This window comes from Rissa tridactyla, chromosome 3, assembly GCF_028500815.1.
Source record: "Rissa tridactyla isolate bRisTri1 chromosome 3, bRisTri1.patW.cur.20221130, whole genome shotgun sequence".
Classification (NCBI taxonomy): domain Eukaryota; kingdom Metazoa; phylum Chordata; class Aves; order Charadriiformes; family Laridae; genus Rissa; species Rissa tridactyla.
This window is the reverse complement of record NC_071468.1, coordinates 88,921,780-88,946,980: the sequence shown is the minus strand read 5'-3', so window position 1 is coordinate 88,946,980 and position 25,201 is coordinate 88,921,780. Positions and strand designations below refer to the sequence as shown.

The 25,201-nt window shown below is 39.2% G+C and overlaps 1 protein-coding gene across 1 annotated transcript in view; it reads right to left on the bottom strand.

The window, feature by feature from the left end:
• Positions 1 to 25,201, bottom strand: part of ME1 (malic enzyme 1) — a 202,029-nt gene that overhangs the window by 89,130 nt on the left and 87,698 nt on the right. Inside the window, exon 6 of the mRNA XM_054195416.1 lies at positions 13,577 to 13,680. Within this exon, the coding sequence (XP_054051391.1) occupies positions 13,577 to 13,680 (104 nt within the window). The remainder of the gene's footprint in view (positions 1 to 13,576; positions 13,681 to 25,201) is intronic.

Sequence of the window (25,201 nt, the reverse complement as noted above, 5' to 3'; positions counted from 1 at the left end):
TTAAAAATATTTTCCATATATAATTTACAGCTTCTATACTTTTCTGGCAAAGAAAAGAAAACAAACCTAACACTGTGCAGTCTGGCTTAAGCTGAAAAATCACTTTTTTAATACAAATTTAGAATCATTAACAAATCTAATAGAGCACTTCTTTGTAACTGTTATGGCATTCTTAAATCAGCTGGTGTAAGTGTGGAGGATCAATGATTTAATTAGGGGTTTTTTTCCAGCAAAATCACTGCAGTCATACCACTGGAGAAATGTAGTATTCCAGAAGTTAAACACATGCTCAGGTCATAATCAATTTTTTCAGAAGAAAAGATTAATCAAAGCCCTTTTAATAAAAACTACTGTAAAAAGATCTCTAAACGTCTGGACCATTATGCCCCATGACAGAATTGGACTCCACAGATTTTCAAACGACTCCGGGGCTGACAAATGCAAAACCTCTAACAAGGTACTAAAAGAAGCTAAGAAAAAAAATCAAATAAATAAAATCCATTAATTTTAATGATGTAGGACCGAAGTATATGTAAGCAAGCGGACTTAAATATTATTGCTAAATTTGAATATTCTCATAGTTTGTTAAGGCATGTGAGATATGAGATTACTGTGAGAATTGTCGTATTTCAGAGACCTGCACAAGTGTTTTCTATGCTGAAGTACGGAACCACAAACCCAGATGACATCTAGGCAAAAAATAACCTGGTTAAACACTTTCAAAGCTTGTACAGAACCTAAAATTAATACAATGTAAGTTTAATTATATGTGGCAGCAAATGGCTTATTAAAAGAGCACTGGTTTTTATTGCATTTTTTCTCAATATGCATTCAGATTTGCAGACACTTCTTATATTAATAGCTATCATCACATTTCACTTTATCTAACAGACACAAATAAGCTTGCTCCTATCATATGTTTTGTAAAGGGAAAAATAACTCCTGTGCATGTTTTCTAGATCAGAGATCTATCCCAAGCAAGAGCAATGATTCCAAAAAAGGGGAAAAAAAAAAAGAATTTACTTTTAGCAGTAGGAATTAATACCCAAGCAATTATAACAAAATTACTTTTACAGTATCATTTAACTAAATATTTGCAGAAATAGTATCTTCTCTGATTCTAGAAAGAAGGCTTGCCTTTTTCTAGCAGTATTTAACTCATTTTTTATTAAAATCTGCATAGTTCATTTTCAGCAAACCCTGCCAGCAATCTCTTTCCAGTAGCCATTTAGGCTTGCTACAGACCAGCAAGTAGATGAATGATTAACTTTGATGGTAAAATCCACCAAATTCTGAAATAAAGTTAGCCAATTAAGTGATACGTCTCTCGCTGTTTCCAAAGTATAATGTTTGAAACAGATAACTTTCTGGTTTTGTACTAAGCTAAATCCCATTTTTAGAATGAGAAATATCAAAGCAATGCTGTGCCGGAGATAAAACAGTATAGAATTTCCCTCTGCAAGAGCCAATGTAGGGAGAGCGTCAGGAATTGTTCCCCCTAATTATAAGCAAGATATAAAAGAGTAAGGGATTAGGAGAAAAAGATCTTTGAATCACTGAAATCCCATTCTATTTTTCAAAATGTGTTCCTTTTTTCTCTCATATATCCCCCCAGTTATATAAAGATGACCTACCAGATAACTATTATCTGCTTCTGGGGACACAATCAGCATCCTTTGGAACTCCAGAAATCCAGTTATTCAAATAAATATATATTTATAAATGGCACTATAAACTCACTTATAAAATGGCAAAGAACGTTTTGTAATTAAACAAACACAATAGCTAAACAGATTACATGATTTATTGAGACGCTGTTAGCATTGGCACCACCGTGGGCGTCAATGAAGTGTCAGTTAACTGCACTTACATATGGTAGTGGGTCTGAAGTGTCGTATTGCATTTTTCAGCCATTTCCAGGCTAATAATTTTTACAGTGGTGTATAAACACCAGTGATCGGTAATGCAGAAATAAGATGTGCACCTGGAACTTCCAAAAAGTGTCAAAAATTCTGCGGATACCAAATACTGTCTCCTTACCTCTAGATTGAATAAAAAGACAATGAATCAGTAAAATAAATCAACTGCGCAATCTTGCAATTAAAAGCAGCATTCTTGAACTCCCGTCAAATAAGCTAACTCATTTCATGCCTCATTGGCATGAAACTGGTAGAGAGAGACTGCTGGATTAGGCGAGAGGCAGTTCTAAGCATTCAAAACAAGTCAAATGCAAAACCTGCACGCAACCTCCACTTTTACCAAAATTATATCCATATGAGGAGTTGGTCAGGGATAGCTGTATAGGTGGAAGGGTATACAGCCTCTATTTGCTGTAGTCTTCCTGTGCAACACTAGGAAGGTCACCCAGAGCCAGTGTTTGAAAGCCTTCAAGCACCTGGAGATACAGGTAGACACTGGGGCTTGATATAGATGCTCAAACACAGGAACCTAGTGGCATCCGAGACACACCAGGGTATCCACAGCACCCGCACAGAGCTGGCAGATACAACTGAGGACATGTGGGACAACTAAGGGACCTGGACCAGCAGGTGGAGGCCAGATAGGTAATGACGCTGGACCTCTAAGTTTAGGCAACTGGATTATGCCCAAGAAGACATCTAAATCCAATTTTGTCATATGATGCTGTAGTTCCCATGTATACAAGGGGAAAAATTTTACTCTGCAACAGCTTTAAGGAGTATAAAGAGGCTGGACTGACAGAGAATGCAATAATAGACAGGGGATATGTTTATTATACTGAAAAGACACAGAAAAAGTCTGCAAGTAGGATGTTCTTGACATAGAAAATACTCCATTTAAGGTACTCTATGTTATTTTTAAACCGATAGTACTTACTGACACAACTCCAGATTTCAGTTCTGACATGCTTTCCCAAATGGGACAGCTGGCAGACAGTTCATATCACAAAGTTTGCACAGCTGAAAGACTAATATGGCCATAATCTCAGGATAAGGTTAAATACTTCCACTTTAGAAGTCAGCATTTAAATCCACAGTTAAGCACCAAAAGACAAGTATCCTGATTTTCAGGAGTGCCACATGTCCACACTTCAGTAGGCTATATTGCTATGTAAGATTAGTACTGCAGATTCTAGGAAGGACAGGAAAGCTACTGAAGTTTCCATCTCAATATCCCAGGAAGACTGTACAAAAACTTGTTTGTCTTGATCCCAGTGAGTGCTCCGTCTCACAACAATCTCAAGGAGCATGGATAATTAAATTCTGGGAGTACTGTGGTTTGTCTAATCCGTAAGTACAGTTTTTTGTCAAATGTCACAATCAATTTTTAATTCTGTGATGACAATGCTTACAAGAAAGAACTTCTGATATTAAGGTATGGAAAGATCTAAAATAATTTAGGTCAGTCCTAGGATATCCACTGAAGACCCATGACAATGTATCTATTATTTCATGCTAGATTTTGTTAAAAATGGTAGAACTATGGTGAAAAACATTGTAAAAATACAATTATAGAGCAATTTGCAAGTATCTGAGATACCAGTGAACCACGATGGGTAAGGAAACAAATGCAGCTTAGACTGAAATAAATATTTGATATGAACAGATATGCACTATACACTAGGATATGTAATCAGAAACAAGTGATACACAAACACCACAGTAGCATGCAAAATCTAAAAGGATACCATATGAAAAACATGAGATGTCGATACTATCATCCCTTTTCATGAGCCTCAGGACAGAATGTCAACAGCAGGTCACGATTATATTTATTTCATCAGCACAGATGCAGGTTTACTCAGTAAATCAGGAAAGGAACTGAGAAGGTACCACAGACTCTCCGTTGGGAACAAACTAAGCAGGACAGTCTTTCTGGCAAAGCCTGTATTGGCCTGTTACTCTTCCGGTGCAAGTGATAAGGGATCATTTTAAAATAACTAAGAACACTGTATATTTCTATTCTCTCTGTAAATTCTAAACAAGAAAAAAAAAAGAAAATAGGTAATAGCCCAGATTACATAAAAATTATATTTTCAAAATTATGCCTGCTGATTTACAGTTTTCCAGCATTTCTATTCACAATCAGGGCCAAATGAATAGAGACTCTGAAGATAAAATTCCATAAAGCATTTAATCTGCCAGTCACCTCTAATAACTTCCTTCTACCACACTCATGCACTTGTTTCTAATTCTCTGGCAGGTGTATGAATTATTACATTTTTAGCTTAGTCCAGTCAAAAAATTTAACAGAGTGATGCGTCAATAATTGAAAATAAAAATTATGTTTTATTGCTAAATCAGCTGGTGGCAAAACAAGTTAGTGACATCCAAATGATGAATAGGTTATGTCAGTGATATTTCCTAATGGATTATTTGTAGGCAACTGGGCACCAGCAATGTTTATAATCCATAGCGGACATAAAACAAGGGAATTACTCATATGATAGATTACACAATTGCATTGCTCCCAGCAACTGAGACTTGGGTGGTGGTGTTTTTTAGGTCCCACCAAACTCATGAGGAAGCTCCTAGACGTTCTGGATCTAGTCAAGCCATGCACTCTTGTAAGCAGTGGATCAGCTGTGCTTAACTAAAACACAGTGGTCTCACCAGTCCCTGCGTCTACAGCAACAACTCCGCTACATCCCCTATACCCTCTTAAATATTTTTTGTTCTGTAGTTTGTATTTTATCTGATAAATGTTGCTTCCTTTAAAAGGAGAACTGACCTGGACCCTGACATCAATGTTTTGCATTACAGAAACTGCACTGCCTGAAATATTTTTCTATCGTGAAGCACAATGGAGAAAAATATCTGCAGTCTCAGGAGTCTGGGCAGGCTTGCAATATCCAAGTTTCCTTCTTACCCCTGTGATGCCTACTCTTTGACAGTAACAAGCAGATTGAACTCTAAAAGTTGTACTCAAGCAGGAGATCAGTAAATTCAGACTACCAGCTGTTTGATCTACGTCAGCTACCCGGGGTGGTCAACAAGCCATATGTTAAAAACTTCTTGTAACTGGCACATATGCCTCAGAGGGTGCAGGGAAATGAGAGATCTAAATCTTTCCTAGATGGGAGACGACCATGGCCCTCGGTGGGTCCAGGCTCTCAAGCAGGGCAGGATTGGTTTGGGCAAGGTAGGACATCTAGGTCAGTCCAGGAGGACAGCACTGACTCTGACCTCAGCCGTATCTGCCGCCTTCTGCCCTCCCACAGCAGGGCTTCATTTTACCATTAAATCTCAGGCTACTGCGGTTGGTGTCCTGCAGCCCCAGCCTGTGAGCTGCAGCAGAGGCACCCACGGGCACGGGCTGATCTGCTGCCACAGATCAGGAATCTCAGGTGGGAGCAGGTGCAGTTCAGGTGGGATGCTCTGAGTAAAGCACAGTAGTGTCACTGTCTGGCAGGGGTAAAGGACCAGGGGAGGATGAAGCGCTGAGGTACCCAATCTCACTAGCCAGACTGACAGCGAATGGAAGTTTTCCTGAGAGTTAAAATCTAGGTAGACATAATTCTTGACTTGTAATGGGAGAAAGACATAGCTGGGATAAGAGGGACAGATATCTTATTACATTCTGATGTGAACCGCAGCCAAAAATTTCATATTTTACTTTATTAGAGTTTCCAAAGGAAAAAAATAAATTAAGGAACTGCTGTTCCTGACAGCCTGGAAAACTACTATACTTCTGTAACAACAGTATAAACCCTGTTAAAATATTACATTCGCACAAATTATTCAAATAAATCAACATTCACTACATTTACAATACAGTTGCACAAGCTAACTTCTGTTGAGAATCCTGCCCACCATTTGCTGGAGCTATAAAAGAGGAAGGAAAGTAACTGAGATTACCCAGGCCTTTTCCATTTGAAAAATCCCTCCTTAAAATAGTTTGGAGAAGAAAAGGCTGAGAACAGCGTGTTCTTCATTTGTTGGGTTTTGAATGACTGCAGCAAGTCTGGGACATAGCTGAGCATTATTAGAACATGGATACATCCAATTCTGAGCTCCAAAGTCAGTTTTGGTACAAGAGGCATATTAAAAATACTAAAAATATTCCCCCACTCTATCTATTGTCCCACAAAAACAAAACAATACCCTTCGCCCTCGGTACTGTGTTTGAGGATCTCATTACTTTTTGTTTTCTTTATGGAATGAATGAGGTTTTATTTCTTCAAGGCTCCTCTGCTCATCTTTGCTAAGAATCTCCCTAAGGTCTCGCATTACAAACAATAACAGGACTCTCTACAAATAAACTCGACGTGATTAGGGTCTGTCTATCCTGCTGTGATTTTGCTTCACTGACAGATTCACTTTTCCTTATGCCACTTACTGTGTCTGAAAAGTTTGTGAAGCCTGCATTTGTAACATTTCCAGCCATCAGATATAATTTAACTTGGCCTGTGGCACTGATTTTTCTTTTTCCTAGATAGAACAAGTTTTCAAATGAATCACAAAATGAATATGCTTCAAAGCTGTCAAAAGTTACCAGTCACAAAATCACCAAAAGATCATCTGCCAGAGGGACGGCTGCCAGTGTAACTCCAAGTCTACTCCTTCTGCTCTGCCCATTCTGGAAACTGAGTCAAGCGAGGCTCTAGGCAAAGCCTAGTAAAAGATGATGCCATGAACAAACACATAGCTCACGTGCACATAAGACTGGTCTGAAATTCAGATTTTCTATCTTTTCCATGCCAGATTTTACAACTGCAATACTATTCATTAGCATAGTTTTATTTTACTTTTAGTGTATTTAAAGGTAAAGAAACCCCTCTAATACTTTCAACTGCAAATCTCCCTGAGCTTCCACTGCCAAAGGCTTGAAGCTTGGGCATTAGGCAGCACAGGACAGATGTATATCATCTGAGCAACTAACCAGATTATTTGGCAGCAGAAAATAGCATTGCAAGAAGATTCAGAAAGACCTTGTAATTGCATTATAAAAACTTCAGATGACATATATCGCTGTGTGAGCTGAGTGTCATTTCAGATGACAAAGCATAGGCCCTTCCCTTGCCAAGGACATTGATGGAAGAGGACTCAGAGCTTCTGCACAGAATATTCCCTTTTGGGAAATGACGAGTGCTTCTCCTGTGACAAGAGTCCTCTTTTTAGGCAAAATGTGTTGTTATTGGCTATTTATACAATAGAGGCAAACAAAAAAAAAATCTTAATCAAGCTGATCTCCATTGTGTTAAGCTGTAAAAGTGACAGGCCCAGAGACGGAACAGAAACAAAAGCTATTGAGAGACAGATAGAAAGCACCCTACTAGAAGTAAGATATATACATTTTCTTAAGTTAGCTGGGGAAACTTAGTCGATCAAGCAACATCTGCCATCTGTTTTCAAGTTCCAGGTAATGAAACTACAAATTAATTGTAAGGAAAAATGTGAAGGTAGATAAAATAGTTATAAGTCACACGTTTCTGCAGTTCTAAGTCCAGAGAGAAGGAGCAGCACAAAATTTCATGGTAGAATTTGGTGTTAAGAAAGCGGGACACAAACTCTGGAAATGTAGATTATGGCAAGACAGAAGACAGCTTTAAACTGAGGTTTTAAAAGAAGGAAGCAGAATTCAGATTTTGTGCTGCAGGAGGTCAGAGTGGGCTGGTTTTGTCCAGGAGTATCAAACCACCACTGCCTAGAAATTGAATCTTTAGAACGATACCACCAAATGAACCAGCATGAAAGGGAAGAAGAGTGGTACAAGGCACCAAATAAAAAGAATGATTGGCTTATCTACATTCTTCTTTCTGTGATGTATTTTTTATAAGGAATATTCGTACTGAGGATGAATTAATTAACCTGCTCCCCCTTACCTAATGGAATATACAGAAGTAGATGCTTTCTACCCAGTCTTCCTTCCTCCATCTCAGAGTTCCCTGGATTTGGGAACTGAAGGAGCAGCCAACGTGCACACAAGCATCCCATCTCAAAGAACATACTACAGCTAAATTATTTTTCCCCTACATAGGCAGGTGAGGACCATTCCAATTAGGGTACCCCACTAAGCACTATGGCCTGGGGAAGGGTTCAGGGTTCCTTAAAAAAATTCCTAGAGGTGGCACCATCTGTTGAAAATTTAAATTGTTAATAATTACATGTCATCATGGTTAATCACCAAATTTGAAGATTTTCCTCAGGCAAACCATCACAGCAGCTTGAACTAGGATAAAAAATTCATGCTGCTTATCAAACTGTCTGAGTTGTCCTCTTCCACAACACTCTCCACTATCCAAAGCAACAGTCACTGTTTTAAAGCCACAATGTTTTTGAGTTTTAGGGCCTTTCTTAATAGGCAAACAACCTAAGAATCCTCCTGAATGGTTTTACCCTGTCAGCATAAAAGCAAAGTCCACCTGGGGGTTTAGGTAGCCAAGCAAGCCTGAGCTCTGGGACCAGGCAGTTTCAGGAAGAACACAAACCCATCAATGACTGGAAATGAACCTTGGATGTAACCACAGTTCCTCGGGAAGGAACTGAGGCTAGGTCCAAAGAACAATTGTAACTGTAGTCAAGGCAGTGTATGGGCTTCTGCCCAAGGGCCCACCTTTCTCCTATCCTGCTGTCCACAGTGATCTCCACTAGGAAGGTAATGTTCACTGAATGGTGGAAGGAACAGGTAGTCATAGAGTTGAAAAATTGCCTCAAAGGGCCTAAGTCCCACTGAGGGACAAAATCTCTAAACAGAAATATCTTCACCAAGTTTGCCATAGGAGGGAGTTGTTGCAGCAGTATTTCTTCCTGCACGCTTTCTGACAGCCACTTTTAACTTGAACAATATGGGAACGTACAGGCATGATAGAAGTCTTGGTCTTGCACCACTACAGTGCAGAAAAGGATAGAGGCACCAATGTTCTTGTATGCACAATCTGTGCTTGAACATTCTGTCAGAACCATTGTGTGGTCCGACCACTTCCTTAATGATGCATAGCTATAAGCACCTTTTATGTTGACTTGCCAGTATGTTCTCTTGCCAAAAGTAAGGGCTGTTTGAATTAATTAAGTTATTCACAAATTGAATTATATTCTAATGTAATCTACTAAATGAAAACATCTATTAAAATATTTGTGTATTTTTATTTTGTGGATATATAACTCTTACAGTTGTTCCCAAAGTTAGATAAACCATACTTACCATAAAATACTGTTTTAAAGTAACACACGATGTGAAATGAAACCCTGCTACCATCTGCGAATAATGTAATCAGGCAAATGAGGAATAATGACTACATCATGGTAATTTAGCACAGAACATACTGAATTACAATTGTCAGCAGCTTGGTTTATAGCTCACAAACTTGAGAAAAGCACAACATATAAAAAGAGTGGGGAAGGATTTAATTAAAATATGATTACAGAAGAGAACATAAACGACACATGATATTATTTTTCAAGGGTCCACCACTATTATTTGTATCTTGAAATGAAACTGAAAACTCACCATCATACACGCACAGAAAGATAATTTAAGTGATATAGGGTTGCTTTTACACATCACAAATGCATGGAGTTTAGCTTATAACAGAATAATAATCCCACCCAACCCTTTGGGGTTGCCGGTAAGTGGCTAAGGAAATAACCTACAGAAATTACACCAGATTCATTCCATTTTCGAAAAGTTTCATATCTGTTCACAGAGCAGAGGTGCAAGTCTGAATTGTCCCTCCCCAGTGCACAGGGCCTTCTATTGGGGATGGTCTGCAGCAGAAAGCAAGCTGGTAGGATGCTGTTTCTCCCTACTCTGGTCTTTTTTTGAGGGATTCAAGGAGGAGTTATTTTTTTTACCAGATTTGTGAAAAGGAAGTCTCCTTCACAATAAGGAAAAATTTTCCAGACCCTTTAAATCTACATTTTGCATCAGACAAGGAAAGTTAAGACCCTGCTATTAAAAAGGTGTGTTTTTCCTCTCCCTTCATTTCTTGTTCCATCTCCGTTCTACATATTTTCCCCTCAAGTGTTTCCATAATGCCTTCACTGTTGTACATGAATACCTCTTGGCCATTGATATATTTCCCTTTGCATCATAGTAGGCAAGTAGGGAAGAAATAGGGAGGAGAATAAAAAAATAGAGTTATTTCCTCCGGTTACACAGGGAGCCTTGGTGGATCGACCCCAGCTACCAAAGTCTTGTTTAGCAATCCCTCCTCTCAGAGTTTCCTCTGTAAACATAGAAATTTAAGAACTACATGTCATTTGGAAAAATTTACTTCTCTGTATAAAATGTTTTATGGCCCATTTCTCCATAGGGCAGAAACTTAACAAACATTTCTGAATTCCAGTCTGATTTACGTTCTTCAGTGATGAAGATAACTGGCCATTTTTTTCTCATGTTATAAAACATTCCTTCTATTTAGAATAGTCCTGTTCCACTAAATTACTGCACCGACACAAAAGCAAGAAACACCTGGTAATGTCCAGAGAAATTATAACACCTGCCCTCAGAGAGGGTAGCTGCTGGCACTAGTAATAAATAAGTAAACAGATAAATGTATACATACGTAAATAAATAAAAGCTGTTCACTGGATTTATGTCAACAGAAATCCAGATACTTTCCATATGCTTCTGCCTTTCCACATCTGGAAAAAATTACATTGTACTAGTTCCATTCTGCCATGATAGCACACTGGATAATGTACCAGGATCTTTTCGTAATGGATGACTTAAGTTGTGGGGTTTTTTTAAATCCCGAGTCTTTCATAAATAATTTTGTTTCATAAGAAGAACTTTTTGGGGGTGAATAGCAGTGGAAGCTGAGAAGAGGAAAGTATTGTAGTTGATGAAACTATACCTTCATGTGACACACTTTTTTATAAAGCATTTTCTTTATTATGCATCATGACATTTACTGTATAAAGGTGACATTCCAACATGAAACATTATAAATGATGCTGCATCAGCTTATAAAAATCTAGATTTTCAAAATTTAGCAATCAGTCAAGATGATGTGCATGTCTAGGAAGTTTCCCTGGAAGCCAATGAAAAGCCTGCACAAAGCACGCTGCCCTGTACAGCTGCTTACTCCGGTTTGCTCCCAGGCAGTGCTGCTAAAACCTGGCTCCCACTTCGATTAGCATTTGGCTCCTCTGGAGAACTAAGAAGGTGAAAATATCCAAAACAGGCATTTAGCATAGTTTTCCAACTCGATGTCTTTTCTCTTGAAAATATTTGTCATCACCTTAAAAGCCTGTCTTTAGATTTGGCTTCTTAAAAATACATGATAGCCTTGTGCTTTGTGATGTTCATGGTTATGTATGTCTTGGAGAATAATACTCGGTGGTACTGAAAACACAACAGATTTCCCCAGAACTTCTCCCATTCTCAGAACTGATTAGGCATTGCTAAATAAGAAAGCCTCTTCTCGAGTACCATGGCAGTAACTAACAATAACTACGACTAACCTAAAATGTAACAGACCAAACATGCATCTAAGATCGGCAAATCAAATACTCCCTCTGTGAAACAGCCAGCAGAAGGCTAAGAAAAGTGAAAAGAGGAAAAACGTAAGAGAAACTTTCACAAGGATAACTAGAACTTAACCAAAATATACAATTACCTGGATCACCACAATGGCTGGCAAGGGAAAGGAATACACAATAAAGCAAGTCATGACCTGCATCTTTAACAGTCAGACTCACCACACCAGAATCAGCTGCAAGTGGGGAGTCTGCCAGCAGCATGCTAAACACAAATTTGCATTTAGGAACATATGACATTGCTGAGCAAATGGACTTGATTTTGACTTAACTACATCACTTTTCCCCTCACCTTAGCAAAGGAGTATCATAATCAATATAAAGGTCACACTACAGCCAAAACAATTCACAAGTAAACCATGCAAAGTTTGAATTATAATTTGTAAATGCTCCACTTTAAACATGGAATAAATAACACCATTGTAGACCATGACAGATTTAGCTGAGAATAAAGTGATCTTTCAGAAGGTCAAGCAAACACAAATTGCTCAAAATTGCTCAAAATTATAGTTTTAAAAATGTTTAAATAAAAAGAGTGTGTCAACCAGACCTTCAAACATTATTGACATAATCTTCAGCTTGACTGTGATGATTTCCTTCTGTATAGAATCGAGGGCTTCGTTGCCCTTCTCTGGACCCGCTCCAGCACCTCAGTGTCTTTCCTGTAGTGAGGGGCCCAAAACTGGACACAGCACTCGAGGTGGGGCCTCACCAGTGCCGAGTACAGGGGGACAGTCACTTCCCTGGTCCTGCTGGACACACTGTTCCTGATACACGCCAGGATGCTGTTGGCCGCCTTGGCCACCTGGGCACACTGCTGGCTCATATTCAGCTGTCAGTTGACCAACACCCCCAGGTCCTTTTCCACTGGGCAGCTCTCCAGCCGCTCTTCCCCAGGCCTGTAGCGCTGCATGGGGTGGTTGTTACCCAAGTGCAGGACCTGTCAGTTGGCCTTGTTGAACCTCATACATGAAGAAATGCGGTTCATTTTAAAGAAAGGGTGAGTTAGGGAATGCATTAAGAGACTCTCAAAACGTCGTCCACAGAACAATCTCTAAGGCTCTGAGCCTTCTATTAGGAAGGTGAAAATGCATCGATTTTATCTGAAAGGGAATACTCAGAAGAGAAGCAAACACGTTACAGGGTAGAGCCAAACCAGCAACTTCCATACAACGGAGTGTCAGCCAAATGGGCGTGAGGGGAAGACTACAGTAATACATGAAGGAATATGTGCTTCAGGCATGAAAATTAATCCTACCTACTTGCCCAAGTTTCTTTTGCACAGGAACCAGGGCAGGAAGAACAGAGGTGGTGCACATCCAGGTAAGGTCCCAACATGGAGTCAAAACACAGATGGGATACAAGCAAAGACTGAGGAGCTGGAAAGTATTTCCAGGTCCCACAGCTCGGCCCCTGCTTTGGGATGCAGATGCAGAAAACACATTCTGCTAAGGATCTTGGCAGTTGGGCTATTTTAGGTATGCACATTGGATGCAGGGCTAGAACTCCAAACATTTTAACAAACAAGGAAAATATGAGCAAATGTGTTATTTGACACGTGAGACAAACTATTTTATTCATCATGGTCTAATAATAAATTTAACTACTTTCTGTATAGGAAAAAAGAAGCCAGAGAAAAGAGTTGACTTGGTATAGATCCATACCATGACATTTAAAACCAAAACATTGAAAGCTTAGTCCTGCCATGGTTTTGGTGGGGCAGAGGCAGGGGTTGCCAAGTATGGTAGCTTCTTTCAGGCTGCTGACATCTCACATATGGAATCACAGACAGAGAAAATCACATAGGCACAGCACTAGGCATAGAAAATTATTAGGCAAATACTTAACAATCCAAATCTCGAAAAAGGAGTTTGAAAAACTGATTCTCTCATCTCAAGATGAGTTTTACCACTCCTGCAGTGAATTCATAAAACTGCAATATTAAAGGCAAGTATTTCAGGTAGTTATAAATTTGTAAAGTACTCTGCGCAAAATAAAAATTATCAGAAACCTAACAACTCTGTCTTCCTTTCATAAGCTAACTGACCTTTATTTCTCCCAGGATGAAGTTCACGGTGGAATTCACCAATGAATAGCACAGATAGATCACATACCTTGAAGTCACAGCTTCCATGAATTCATCAAGAAGATCATCATAGGCTTGGCCTCTGATTCTCTTGTGTCTCAGCCCAATATACAAAGGATCTTTCAGCAATGCCTGTTAAAAAAAAATGTTTTAACTATTACATGAGCAAGTTACACTAGTTCACTCTAAGCTAATAAGATGGGGACAACAATACAGTGTTTGAGGATTAACCCAAGCATATGAAGGACATATCAATTTATCCACTATATAAAGACTGAAGAAACGCAACAAAGAGATTAAAGAAACAGCCTTTTGTATCAAGGAAAAGGGATACCCTGGTCTCAAAGGAAGTGTATTGTTTCCAAGTGAAAAAGTAAAAGTTTATTCTGGGAAGTCAGGTTTCAAACGTATCTTTTAAAGCTTTAGTTAGTACTTTTTTCTTTTCCCTTTACATCCTGACCGTGCTTTGACATTTTTAAAAAGCCATTTTCTTGACTTTTATCATCACGTTTCACACATCTCTCCCAGAGTCCGTCATTTCAACTGTGTTGACGAGCTGATATTCAGAAAATGTGCTACTTTCTAAAACTCAATATGCCAAAACATAACCAAGCCTTTGACCTTTTCCTTCCAAGCTACTAGAAGGTCTTGTTTTGGTCTGATTATTTCCAAATTATAACTTGGAAATTACTAAAGGTGTTCAAAGTGTTTTGCAACCACTTTTAATAATTCACTCCAGCTACAGCAATTCCCCAGTCTTAATATTTTCACTGTCTCTCCCAGGAAGTTTCCTATAAAGACACTCTTTGCTATTATTTTTCACAAGCCTCTGAAAATGAATAAGCTAATTTCTCTGCTGTATCTAGTGTGCGATCCTCCCACACATGCCCAAACAGCTTGCAGGATCGGTCAGGAGCTTGACTAAACATTTTTCATCCAAAAACAATCTGTAAAACCAACACAGTTGCAGAAAATTGTACACCAGCTTGTATTAGGAAAACAACATAAAGAAAAATACAGACCACCGCTCCTTCCAGGAGAGAGCCTTCAACATACAACACAAAGTAACAAGGCTGGAAAGCTTGTTCAGCCTGTTTCAGGCTGGGAATCAGAAATCTGATTTCTGTATTTTAGAAAAGTGCCTCGATTCCCTTCACAGCCTTTCTATGTTGTAGAACTGAAAAATCCTTTGGGTCACAAGCCCCACTTGGAGACTGATTTGAATCAGCGAGAAACTTTAAAGCCTTTGGTGGTGTTCTGCCTCCCCCAGGAGTACCCTGATGCAGACCTACAGACAGGGCTGTTTGTCTCTCCCTCACTTTTCTCTCCGCTTCCATAAAAAATTAAAGATATCAGATTAGAATGTTTAAAAAATCAATACAAAAATTCAGCAGGATTAAAAGCAGATTTTTCTAAAATTGTTGCTAAATTCGTCAGCATTTTGAAACAAACTATTTCTAATACATTACTTACAGATTTTCAGAATTTGTTAGTTCAACTGTTTGGAGAACAAATAAAGTTCAAAATTAAAATTACTTTGTAAATGAAAGTGAAGTCATTACATTGTAAGCATTTTATTTGTTCCCTTCAGCAATTCTGTGTAGCATTCATGTTTAATTAACATATTTTTTGGCTGAAATAATTTTACCTGTGTATTTACATTATTCCAGGTATTCTAGCAGCAAAATAAAAATCATAATTATGTACCTGTTCCAGATACTGCAGGAAAAACTGGCAAGAGTCAGGTACCTTCCAAAGTAATTTTCTCTTTTGTATGCTCTTCTTTTTTTTATATAATTGTTTCCAATTTTGTAGTCAAGAACTATTTCTGGAATTATTTTTTTTTCTATTTTGAGTTTGCCTAGTTATTTAAAATGACCTCCGGAAAATCTGACAAGTCAAGGATAATTTTATTTCTCTGGGAGATAAATTCACGGGAATTGCAGATAAACTGTTTAGCAATGTGAAATCTTAAGACAAGTTTGGAAACCCCATGGGAGTTGCCTCATGCTTCCCACCAGACCAAGCACGTGAGGTTGGAAAGCAGAACTGGCAAGCGGCAGGAGCCTCCGTCAGGAGCATCGCGGTAGAACTCAGAAACAGTAATAACATTTCTAAAATCCCGCTACCGCAGCTGTCCATGCCAGCAGGCTTCTGCTACTCTGTGCCCTGTGCAAGCATATTGCACACTCCACGGTCCAATTCAGTGTAAGCAACCTATCCCCCTTCCAACTCCCATAACTCTTCTTCCCAAATTGATTTGCTCTTTTAATGTACTTCTGCAAGATTTTTATTAAAAAAAAAATCAGTCTGTGTTCTCATTTTGTAAAACAATGTCTGAAGTGAAAAAGATATGTATATTTATCTTTGGTCCCTTTATTTTTTAAATTCTGAAGACGTATTTCCAAAACCACTTGCAGCCAGACCGAGTCACGCTGATTCCTTCAAGAAGCCAGCTTATGTTGGGCAGTGATTCTGTGAAAGTTCAAGAGAAATAGGCATTCACAGTTATGCTGTTTAAAAAGTGCTAAACAAGACACGGGTCTGCCTTGAAACGTAGGCTCTTATACTCCTTTTGTGACTTCTGCATCCTTAATGTCTTTGAGCATTTAAATCTATAGCCAACATTGAAACTCAGAACTCCAAAACAGCTCCATTTATAAGACCTCTATACGATTTTATTCACATATCTTTGATGCCAAAATTTAATGTGGAATATTTAAAACCATTAATACAATGTTTCTGGGGTACGTTTAAACTTCCAGCCTGGGAAGTTTCGCAAGCAGAGACAATTAATTCAGCAACACATCTTTGATGAAAAGCTTGGCCAGCTATATACCCAGAGTTCAAAATTCCTTTACAGCTCAGTGCATTCTGCTTCACAAACGTTACAGTTCGACAAGAAATAGCCCCAAAAAGTTCCTTTATAGTCCTGTTTGGAACAACGTATGAAGAAACCCAGGGCAGAGACAAAAGAATGAAACATTCAGCAAGTGAAAAGAACAGTGGTCATGTCTGAGCCCTGAGTGGCAAACCATTGTGGGACCGCTCCCTTTCCAAAGGGCGCTGAAGAATGAATAAGCTGCTTAAACACATTATCCCCTTATTCAGGTCAACACCATGCAAACCGGGTCCACGGTGGTTGTTTTTTTTTAGAGGGTTCACACATCTTGAGAGATTAACATTTGCTATCGACTATTTCATGGCTTTCAAAACAGATTACCGAAAAGAAAGTTCCATCCTACAATTGAGTATGTCAAGCTGACATGATGATTAGGTACTTTTCCTCAATGACTTGGGTTTCTTTTGTTCCCCAGCTTGTTGTCAAAGCTTAAACTTTGTTTTGTTCTTTTGGAAATCAAATCTCCTTCAAAACATAACTCTGCTTTTCTCAGTTTAGTGGGTTTGTTACGCATATTAAGTGGTACTGAAAAAGCTTATGATGGTTTATTTTTAGACACACTTGAAGGCTAAAAAAAAGTTCTAAAACATTCAGGTTTAGCAACGTGGTTCATTCAAGCTTTAATAGAAATACGATTTTACAAGAATAAAGGGCTTAATTGAGGTTCTGGTACTGGAAATATCATGTAGATCTACTTAGAATTAGCTGTGTGAAATAACAAAGAGGTCTTTGAAGCACCACCTGAGTGTATTAAAACTGTAATGACCTTTGGGGTTTTAAAAAAAAGGCAAGCCATTTATACCATCTTACTTTTGCACACTTATAGTCAAGAGATCAGCAAACCATCAAAGTTCAAGCAAGGCTTGAGCTGTGCACCTGGCTCTAATTTAGCTACAAAAGCCAAATGGGCAAGAAACAGAAAATTGCACACTTATATATTTCATCAGTGGAGAGCAAACATGCTGAAATGTCATCTATTCTCAAACTTGGCACCGAGATGTTTCTTTGGAACAGATACATACTGTAGTGAACAGCTTCATGGAAAACTAGAGGTGAAGAACTTCAAGACACTGAGCCTTTCCACTCACAAAGATGGCAGCAAAGAGTGTCCAGAACCTCTCAGTGCCACCAAGAAAGAGTTTGGTGTACAGTAATGCTTCAGAGCAGCAACTTCACCCATGGCATTAAAACGTCAAAACCCTCCAACAGTTATACAAGGATTTGCATTAGAGCCACAGTTATACAGTTAAAGGACAACTACATTTGTATGGGACATCAGAAGCTTTGGGACAAAGACATGCCACATGCCAGAAATGAAATACATTTCAGAGTATGATGGGTCTAACAGGGCACGCAGTTACCACGAAAACTGGGGGAATGTTGCTGCTTTTTCAAGTGCTAATATTTTCTTATATTAATACGCTGTAAATTCTTTCTGTAAACTTCTTGCCTCATTTTTCACAGGTTGGGGAGGGGCTGGTGAGCACAAGGGAATTTCTGTTCTCCAGGGAAGTCGGACATTTCAAACTTTTATTTTGTTCCACAAGATTGAAATTTCACTCGATGTGAGACTTTTTGCAATAAAAGAGTTAGGCAACTAGAAACGACATCAATGTTTTGGACTTAACTTCAGCTTCTATCAATACTAATTACCCAGTAATCAATCTGCATTCATTTAAATTTTTGGTTTGCAAGCAGTAACGTCCTGAATCGCAATTTTCTGTCTTACAGCTGCAAAGTATTTTTTATGGCATTAGGAAGAATGTGTAAGATTTCAATTTATATTAGACTAGGAAGGCTTTTTTTTTTCTTTGAATAAGCTTATTTTGAAGTCTGGAATACAGGATGATGCCTTAAAACATGTAACAGATTCTGTGTTTCCAAATGCTAACTGAATTTTGGATGTGCTGCATGCTGCAAGTAACACTGATGCTAATTGGGTTTGAGGGTATAGAATACCTTGCAAAAAGAAGTTTCACAATCAGAGAGCTAAAGATTTTTTTTTAAATTTTGCTTTCTTTGAACTACACTGGCCCCATGACATACTTACTAAGAAGACATCATGGTCCCTCCTATCTAAAGACTAGACCTTTGTCTAGCCTTTGCAAACTGCAAGGGGCCTCTTGCACAAGAAAAAAAAGGGGCCTTATCCTCTATTTCTCCTCAAAAGGAGGAGACCTCATCTTTGGGAGTCTCACTTAGCACTTTATCTGGACATCCCCAACAGACAGGTACTGGCATACGGAGCACCACCTCTCTTTGCACCTCAGTTTCCTCCAGGGGATCCCCCCTACTAGAGGATGTCACAAAAGATCCCAAAACAGGAGGCCAAAAAATGGGTATCACAGTGGGTCATTCTAGGTATAAATAAAGGAGGAAAAATGCCACATACTGGGCATGAGTTTAAAAAGTTGAGCCCAACTGTGCTGGACTTGCCAAACACAAGTGGCTGCCTAAGTACTTGAGAGACAAGGATATTGTGTATGCAGACAACAGCTGTACTATAATTAACATTTTTCCATTTGTAACCCTAAAAACATCACTGAAAACTGTTCATTGTCTGTCCAGACAAAATGCTAGGCCTGCGATAGTCAAGAATTTAAAAAATAATGCATTCATAATGTTCCTTTGACATCAATCTTAAATAAAGTGCTTGAAGGGAAAAAATTTTGGGGGAAAAAAAAAAAAAAGCAAAGGTTAGTATGCATTTTTGAGACAGTTCAAAATATAAATATTTATGAATACTCTGATGAAGCAATATCCTAATGTAACAGAAAAGAACCTACAGTATTTCAAAATTCTTCTTAAAATAATTTCAGATTGTGTTACAAAATGAGAGAATGTGTTCTCTTCCATATGTGCATAGTGATCCTATAGTTTTGCACCAGCTACACTAGATATTTTCAGTTATTTGTCCTTAAAGACAAGCTCAACTTATCTCATCCAACTTGTTCTTTCCTTTTGTAAGGTTGTTTATCTTTCAATTCGACCTTTGCATCCTTCGCTTGCCTTCCTCTCAGGAAGCTTACTCATTTCTTAACCTGATGAGGAATTACCAGTTGCAGCTTTGACTGTGCACTGAACTCTGTTGCTTATATTCCAGTTATTTCCCACGCATGCAGACAGCTTTACCCAGCTGAAAAATTGTCAGCGCCAGCAAACTTTAATTTAACAACAAAATAAAAATCACTCTAATGGGTGGAAAGAATGCTTCATGAAGGAAACTTGTAACACGCTATGAAGTTACCACAGCCTGTCCCCAAGCAAGAGACTGCACAAAGCCAGGCTGTGCCAAGGACATTCTGTGGGCTGCATCCGGCGCATGTATGCGGCACCAAATAAAGGCCCCAGTGTGCACGGGCTGTGTGCCGAGCAGGCGCCATCCCTCCGGCCCTCTCGCACGGCATGCTCCGCCTGCATCCCTGCTTCCCTTCTCATGGGTACCAAATGGGCTCTCCCAGGAAGTCAAACTCATTGCCTTGCTGTGGTGGTGCAACGATTCCCCATCCCTGGGACGTATACCGACCTAGGAGAAGTCAGGCATGAATTGCGAAAGATAAAGGACCAGAGCGTTAAGGCAATCCCTTAAAGCGCCTGGCTCCTGCTTCCCCTGTCGCTTGGGACTATCACTCCCTGACAGCCTAGCACATCTGTACCTGGATTGTGCCCAAAGGGAGGTGATACCAGAACTCTCACATTTAGCAAGTTCTGGACTTGCACAACTGGTAGAAAGTTCGGAACATCCCATCATCCGAGTTGGGATGGAGTGGAAAAATACCTGATGAAAGTCCATTATCTTGGACCCTCTAAGTAGTGATTCTAACGAGACCCTTTGAGCTCTCCTGGATCGCAGCGGAGTGTGACCAGCACCTCCCCTGAGTCGGGATGCCACTCAGGCAAACATCTTGAGGGTTGGAAGGCCAGGGGGAGTCAACTCCCCTCGAGTCTCAGTTATTGCCCACTGAGGAATGCTGATGCATTGTGAGTATTAACTCCAAACTCAAAGAGGGAAATTTTAACTATAGGCTATCCTCTCTTTCATCCACCTCTCTATATACACATTAGCTCTGAATGAGTGTGGGTGTTCTTATACTTCACTGGATCCAAATATTTGTCCATGCACGTGTAAAAGGGGCACCCGTTGTCTCCTTGGAGCCAGGTGTTGCGAAGGGACCTTTGGTCATAGCAGTTAAAAACTCGGGTGTAGGCATGTGTGCAACCCCTCAAGTGGTGTGTTTGTATGCTTATGCTCACATGTCTATGTATTGATTTAAGATATCTTCTAGTAAGTTGGTGGGAATCTTGCTGTCTTTGAATCTGCAATTAAGTCTCTGTTCAATTATTTTGTTAAATCATCTTGTAAATCCTTAAATTGGTTAATGATTTAAGTGTTGCTATAAACTTAACCTCTTGCAAGGTCCTGCACCTGGGTCACGGCAATCCCAAGCACAAATACAGGCTGGGCGGAGAATAGGTTGAGAGTAGCCCTGAGGAGAAAGACTTGGGGGTGCTGGTGGATGAGAAGCTCAGCATGAGCCGGCAACGTGCGCTCACAGCTCAGAAAGCCCACCTGGTCTAGTGGGAGGTGTCCCTACCCATGGCAGGGGAGTTGGAACTAGATCATCTTTAAGGTCCCTTCCAACTCTAACCATTCTATGATTCAAGGATTTATTTCAAATCATTAAAAAATTTTGAATTTCTACTAAATCGTAACCGTGTCAGACATTTCCATCCACGACACTTGCATGAGCATGCAAAGCTAAAGACCATTCACCCCCTAAGGGTAACATTTACAAACATACATAGAATACAACAAACAGTGCAAGCTATGTGAGCCATGGTTAGCGAGGAAGCACCATGCGCAAAATCCAAAGAGAAAGAGTTGCTGCAGCAAGAGGCAAGATGCACCTGACTTTTCAAGAGGCAGTTGTGCTGTCTGCTCTTGGTGACGGACAGTGCATTGGTGTTTGTGTCCACGAGTCAGTCTGTGGAATCAAGTGATAGGTGAAAAGCTCACGGGCTGTTGATGGTGCAGGGGTGGGTAGCAGTGTGGCCTTCTGGGTTGAGTCTGTTAGGTACACCTGAGTCCCCCTCTGAGCTTACCTCCAAAATACTGGAAATTATAAAATACTTTTCAGAAATCAAAAGTTTATCTCACGATTTTCAGGTGTAATTCAACATTTCCAAGCACTTGAAACTCACAATACCAGTTACAGCCAGGTACCCATCAATGATGGCTATGCCTAAGGAAATTCCTGTCTAGGCTGACTTTTCCATCCCCAACAACCTCGAATTCACAGGGACACCTGAACTTCTCTTCTGGACTTGCTCTAAAAATTACACATAACACGCAGTATAGCTATGCTAACTGTATATTTTGCCATATTTCATATTGAATAGTAAAAATTAAATATTTTTAAAGGCAATAATATATCACACATCAGAGGAACGATATCTTTTTTGGAGAAATTAGGCTTTTTTTCCACCTGCTCACCTTTCCAGTACACAGTATAAGAGATTCACATAAAAATGATTGGGCTTTGCTAGCAAATTTCCATTGCTATTAAAAAAAATATCTTGTAGTAAAATTAATGGAGAATTGAGCAAAAACTGCTCTGAACACCTTGTTCTTTATGGCTGCTTGAAATTAGGAAAGACCTGGGAGTACAGCTCAACAGTGAAGCATACCCCAGACTACACCTTTGCTAGACAAGAGATAAAATGAAAAATAATGGTCTCTTACTGAAATTTAAGGGCCATTGGATCTCTTTACAATGAGGGTGGTGAGACACTGGAACAGGTTGCCCAGAGAGGTGGTGGAGGCCCCATCCCTGGAGACATTCAAGGCCAGGCTGGATGAGGCTCTGAGCAACCTGATCTAGTTGAAGATGTCCCTGCTTACTGCAGGGGGGTTGGACTGGATTACCTTTCAAGGTCCCTTCCAACCCAACACATCCTATGATTCTATGAAAACAGCTTATGTTGACTCTTTCCAATCAGCTTCACTTCTAAAAACTATTAGAAACAAATATCATAGAACTACCATCTCTGAATTCACAGCACAAGCTGTGCACTGTTCGTAAGGAGAGAAGCAGATATTTTTCTCTGGACTGGATTAGTTATTGTTTATGAAGGTACTGTAACTGAAGGAAAAGAAAAACCTGCCTTAAAAGCTAGCAAGTTAGTTTGTCAAGTTTTTTATTTTTCCAGTATGAAAAATAAGAGTTTTTCAATTGTAAACAATTATGCCAACACCTTCTGTTAACTGAATGTTAAATTCAAAACCAAAATTCACAAAGTCCTTGTTTATAACACTAGAGTTCTTTTCCTAGTATCATGCTTGCATACCACCACCACACGGATGCATCAGGGCTTTTAAATCTACATTTACACCAACTAGCAGCTATAACAAGCAGGTCAGTGATTGCTAGGGGGGGAAAGGGGAGCGGAAACAATTTCTAATCTTGGAATTTTCTTCATTTATACAAAGGAAAGATTATAGAGCGATCTGTTTTCAGTGTGACTTGTGCCAATCTGAAAATAATGGCATGCTTTGTACAAACAGGGCACTGTCCCTATGGGTGGAATACAGAGGCAGATGCATTCCATGGATGAGCACTATGTGGCAACAAGCAAGATATCTACAGTAACACACTTCAATAATTTCAGTTGTTCTTTACTGCAAAACTCCTAAAAAATTCTGACTTTACATCTCTCAACAGATGCCTGAACGTTTTGTACGGACAGCCAGCACAAAAACTCCCTGAAGTTTTTCTTTTATCCTTATTTATTGTTTGAAGGACTCTAGATAAATTTAAGCAAAGTTTACCAGCGGTTTTCTAACCCTTCTTCCTCCTCATCATCATCTGACTATCTAACCTGTCTTTTTCTCCACAGACAGAAACATGCGATTGTACATAAATAGTAACAGTGTTTAGTTCAATGCATATTTTCTCTTTGTGCTACCAAGCTAAAAACTCTCCCAGTTCCTCAGCTTGACAATTATCTTTCAAAAGAGCTTTATAAATGAAGTAAGAGCAAAAACCCCTCATCTCTCATGTAACAGGATAAAGTCAAGAGTGGCTGAAGGATGCCCTGGGCTGAGGAAGCCTTTAGGAAAAGTCACTAGTTCCAGGCACCCATGAGAAAACGTCATTCTTGGCAATTCTGACAAGCCCTGAAAACTGCAGTTTCCCACTAACAGAGCTCAGACAACAGCCTGCTCCTCTCCCGACAAATTTTTCTCTCTTCCTTAGACATAACACATTAGTCCCACTGAATACTGCTTTCTGCCTCTTCCTCGGGAGGTTACAAATGATTTTGCAACAAAAGACCATCACCGCAATGTCTAAGGTGGTACTGCCCCACTAATTCAGGACAGCACGCATCATATGATCTGCTGCCAGAACCGTATCTAGCAGAGTTAGGAAGGAGATCAGAATTCATCGTGTATTTTAAGAAAAATAAAATAAACAGCAAGATATATACTCTGCATTATGTTTAACAGTCTCAGAGAACTCTCCTGATGTCAACATCTGTCTGCAGGGATAGGGACAGTGCCAATTCCACAAATGCCTGTAATTTGAGTTGGAACTTGGAAGACGCTCAGAACCATGGTTTTGGAGCAACATTTCATCAGACACAATTTTAGGATGCATAACTCTTTTATACAGTAAAACTGAAAACAAATGGTTGTCTGCATGCCAGTGGCATTTCTTGAAAAACTTAATCATTTGCCTATTGAGACAACAATAGTCCTGAAGAATCCAACATCGTTTAGGACTTCAGCAGATTATGCTGCATGCAATCATTAATATTTTAACATACAAATAATAATCAGAAAACAAAGAAATCTGAGAATTCTCTTGTATTTTATTCATATAATTGTCAGACGACCTAACAAGATATCTCCTAAATGCTCTGACATCTATTTTCTAGAAAAGCTTTTACTGAATCCCAGAAAAGGCTTAGACTGACCCTTAAGCTCTCTACACAACTGACTTTCAACAGCTCCCATACAGTTAACAACTGTCATTTCTTCTTTATGAACCCCAGCAGCTACACGGCTAAAATCTCAATCTGCACATCCTGCCACACATCAAGAAACGTTTAACAATACCTGCGATGCTACATTTTGAAATATAGCTGATGGATAACGGGAACTGGAAGCTACAGAAATGTATCACAACCAAACTTTCAAAGTTTATTGCTCTCAAAAACTTGAGGGAGGACCTGCTGGACCCTACTTGAGGGTCCAGCAGTAAGTGCTTATAATAAATCACAGAAGGTGGCCTAACAATAATATTTAAGAAAGGCCAAAATAGTACCTGTGGTAGCCTACACCCCAGTGAAACTTTTTATAGAAGCTGGAGATATGTTTCTTTTCTTTTTTTCCTGCAAAGTTACCAGGAGTGTAGCTATTTTAATAAATTCTCTTATTCAGCTTAATCAAGAGAGTATGACAAGATATAGCTCTTTGGGGTGGCTCAAACACTTTGAATACATCAAACTTTCCTACACCATTTTTGCAAAGCAACAAACACACATCACTCCCTTTATTTTCATTGACTTACATTTCCAAATTTTGTTCAGGACAGGAAGCTGGAATGTCTGAATGCAAGGAGTCATCCAGCTTTCAAAACCACACAAAAAAATGAAAAAAATAAAATAAAAAAAAATCAAATGACAAACCACCACCACCAAACAAATCAGAAAAAAGCAAAGACTTATTCTTTTGAAGATGACATCAGT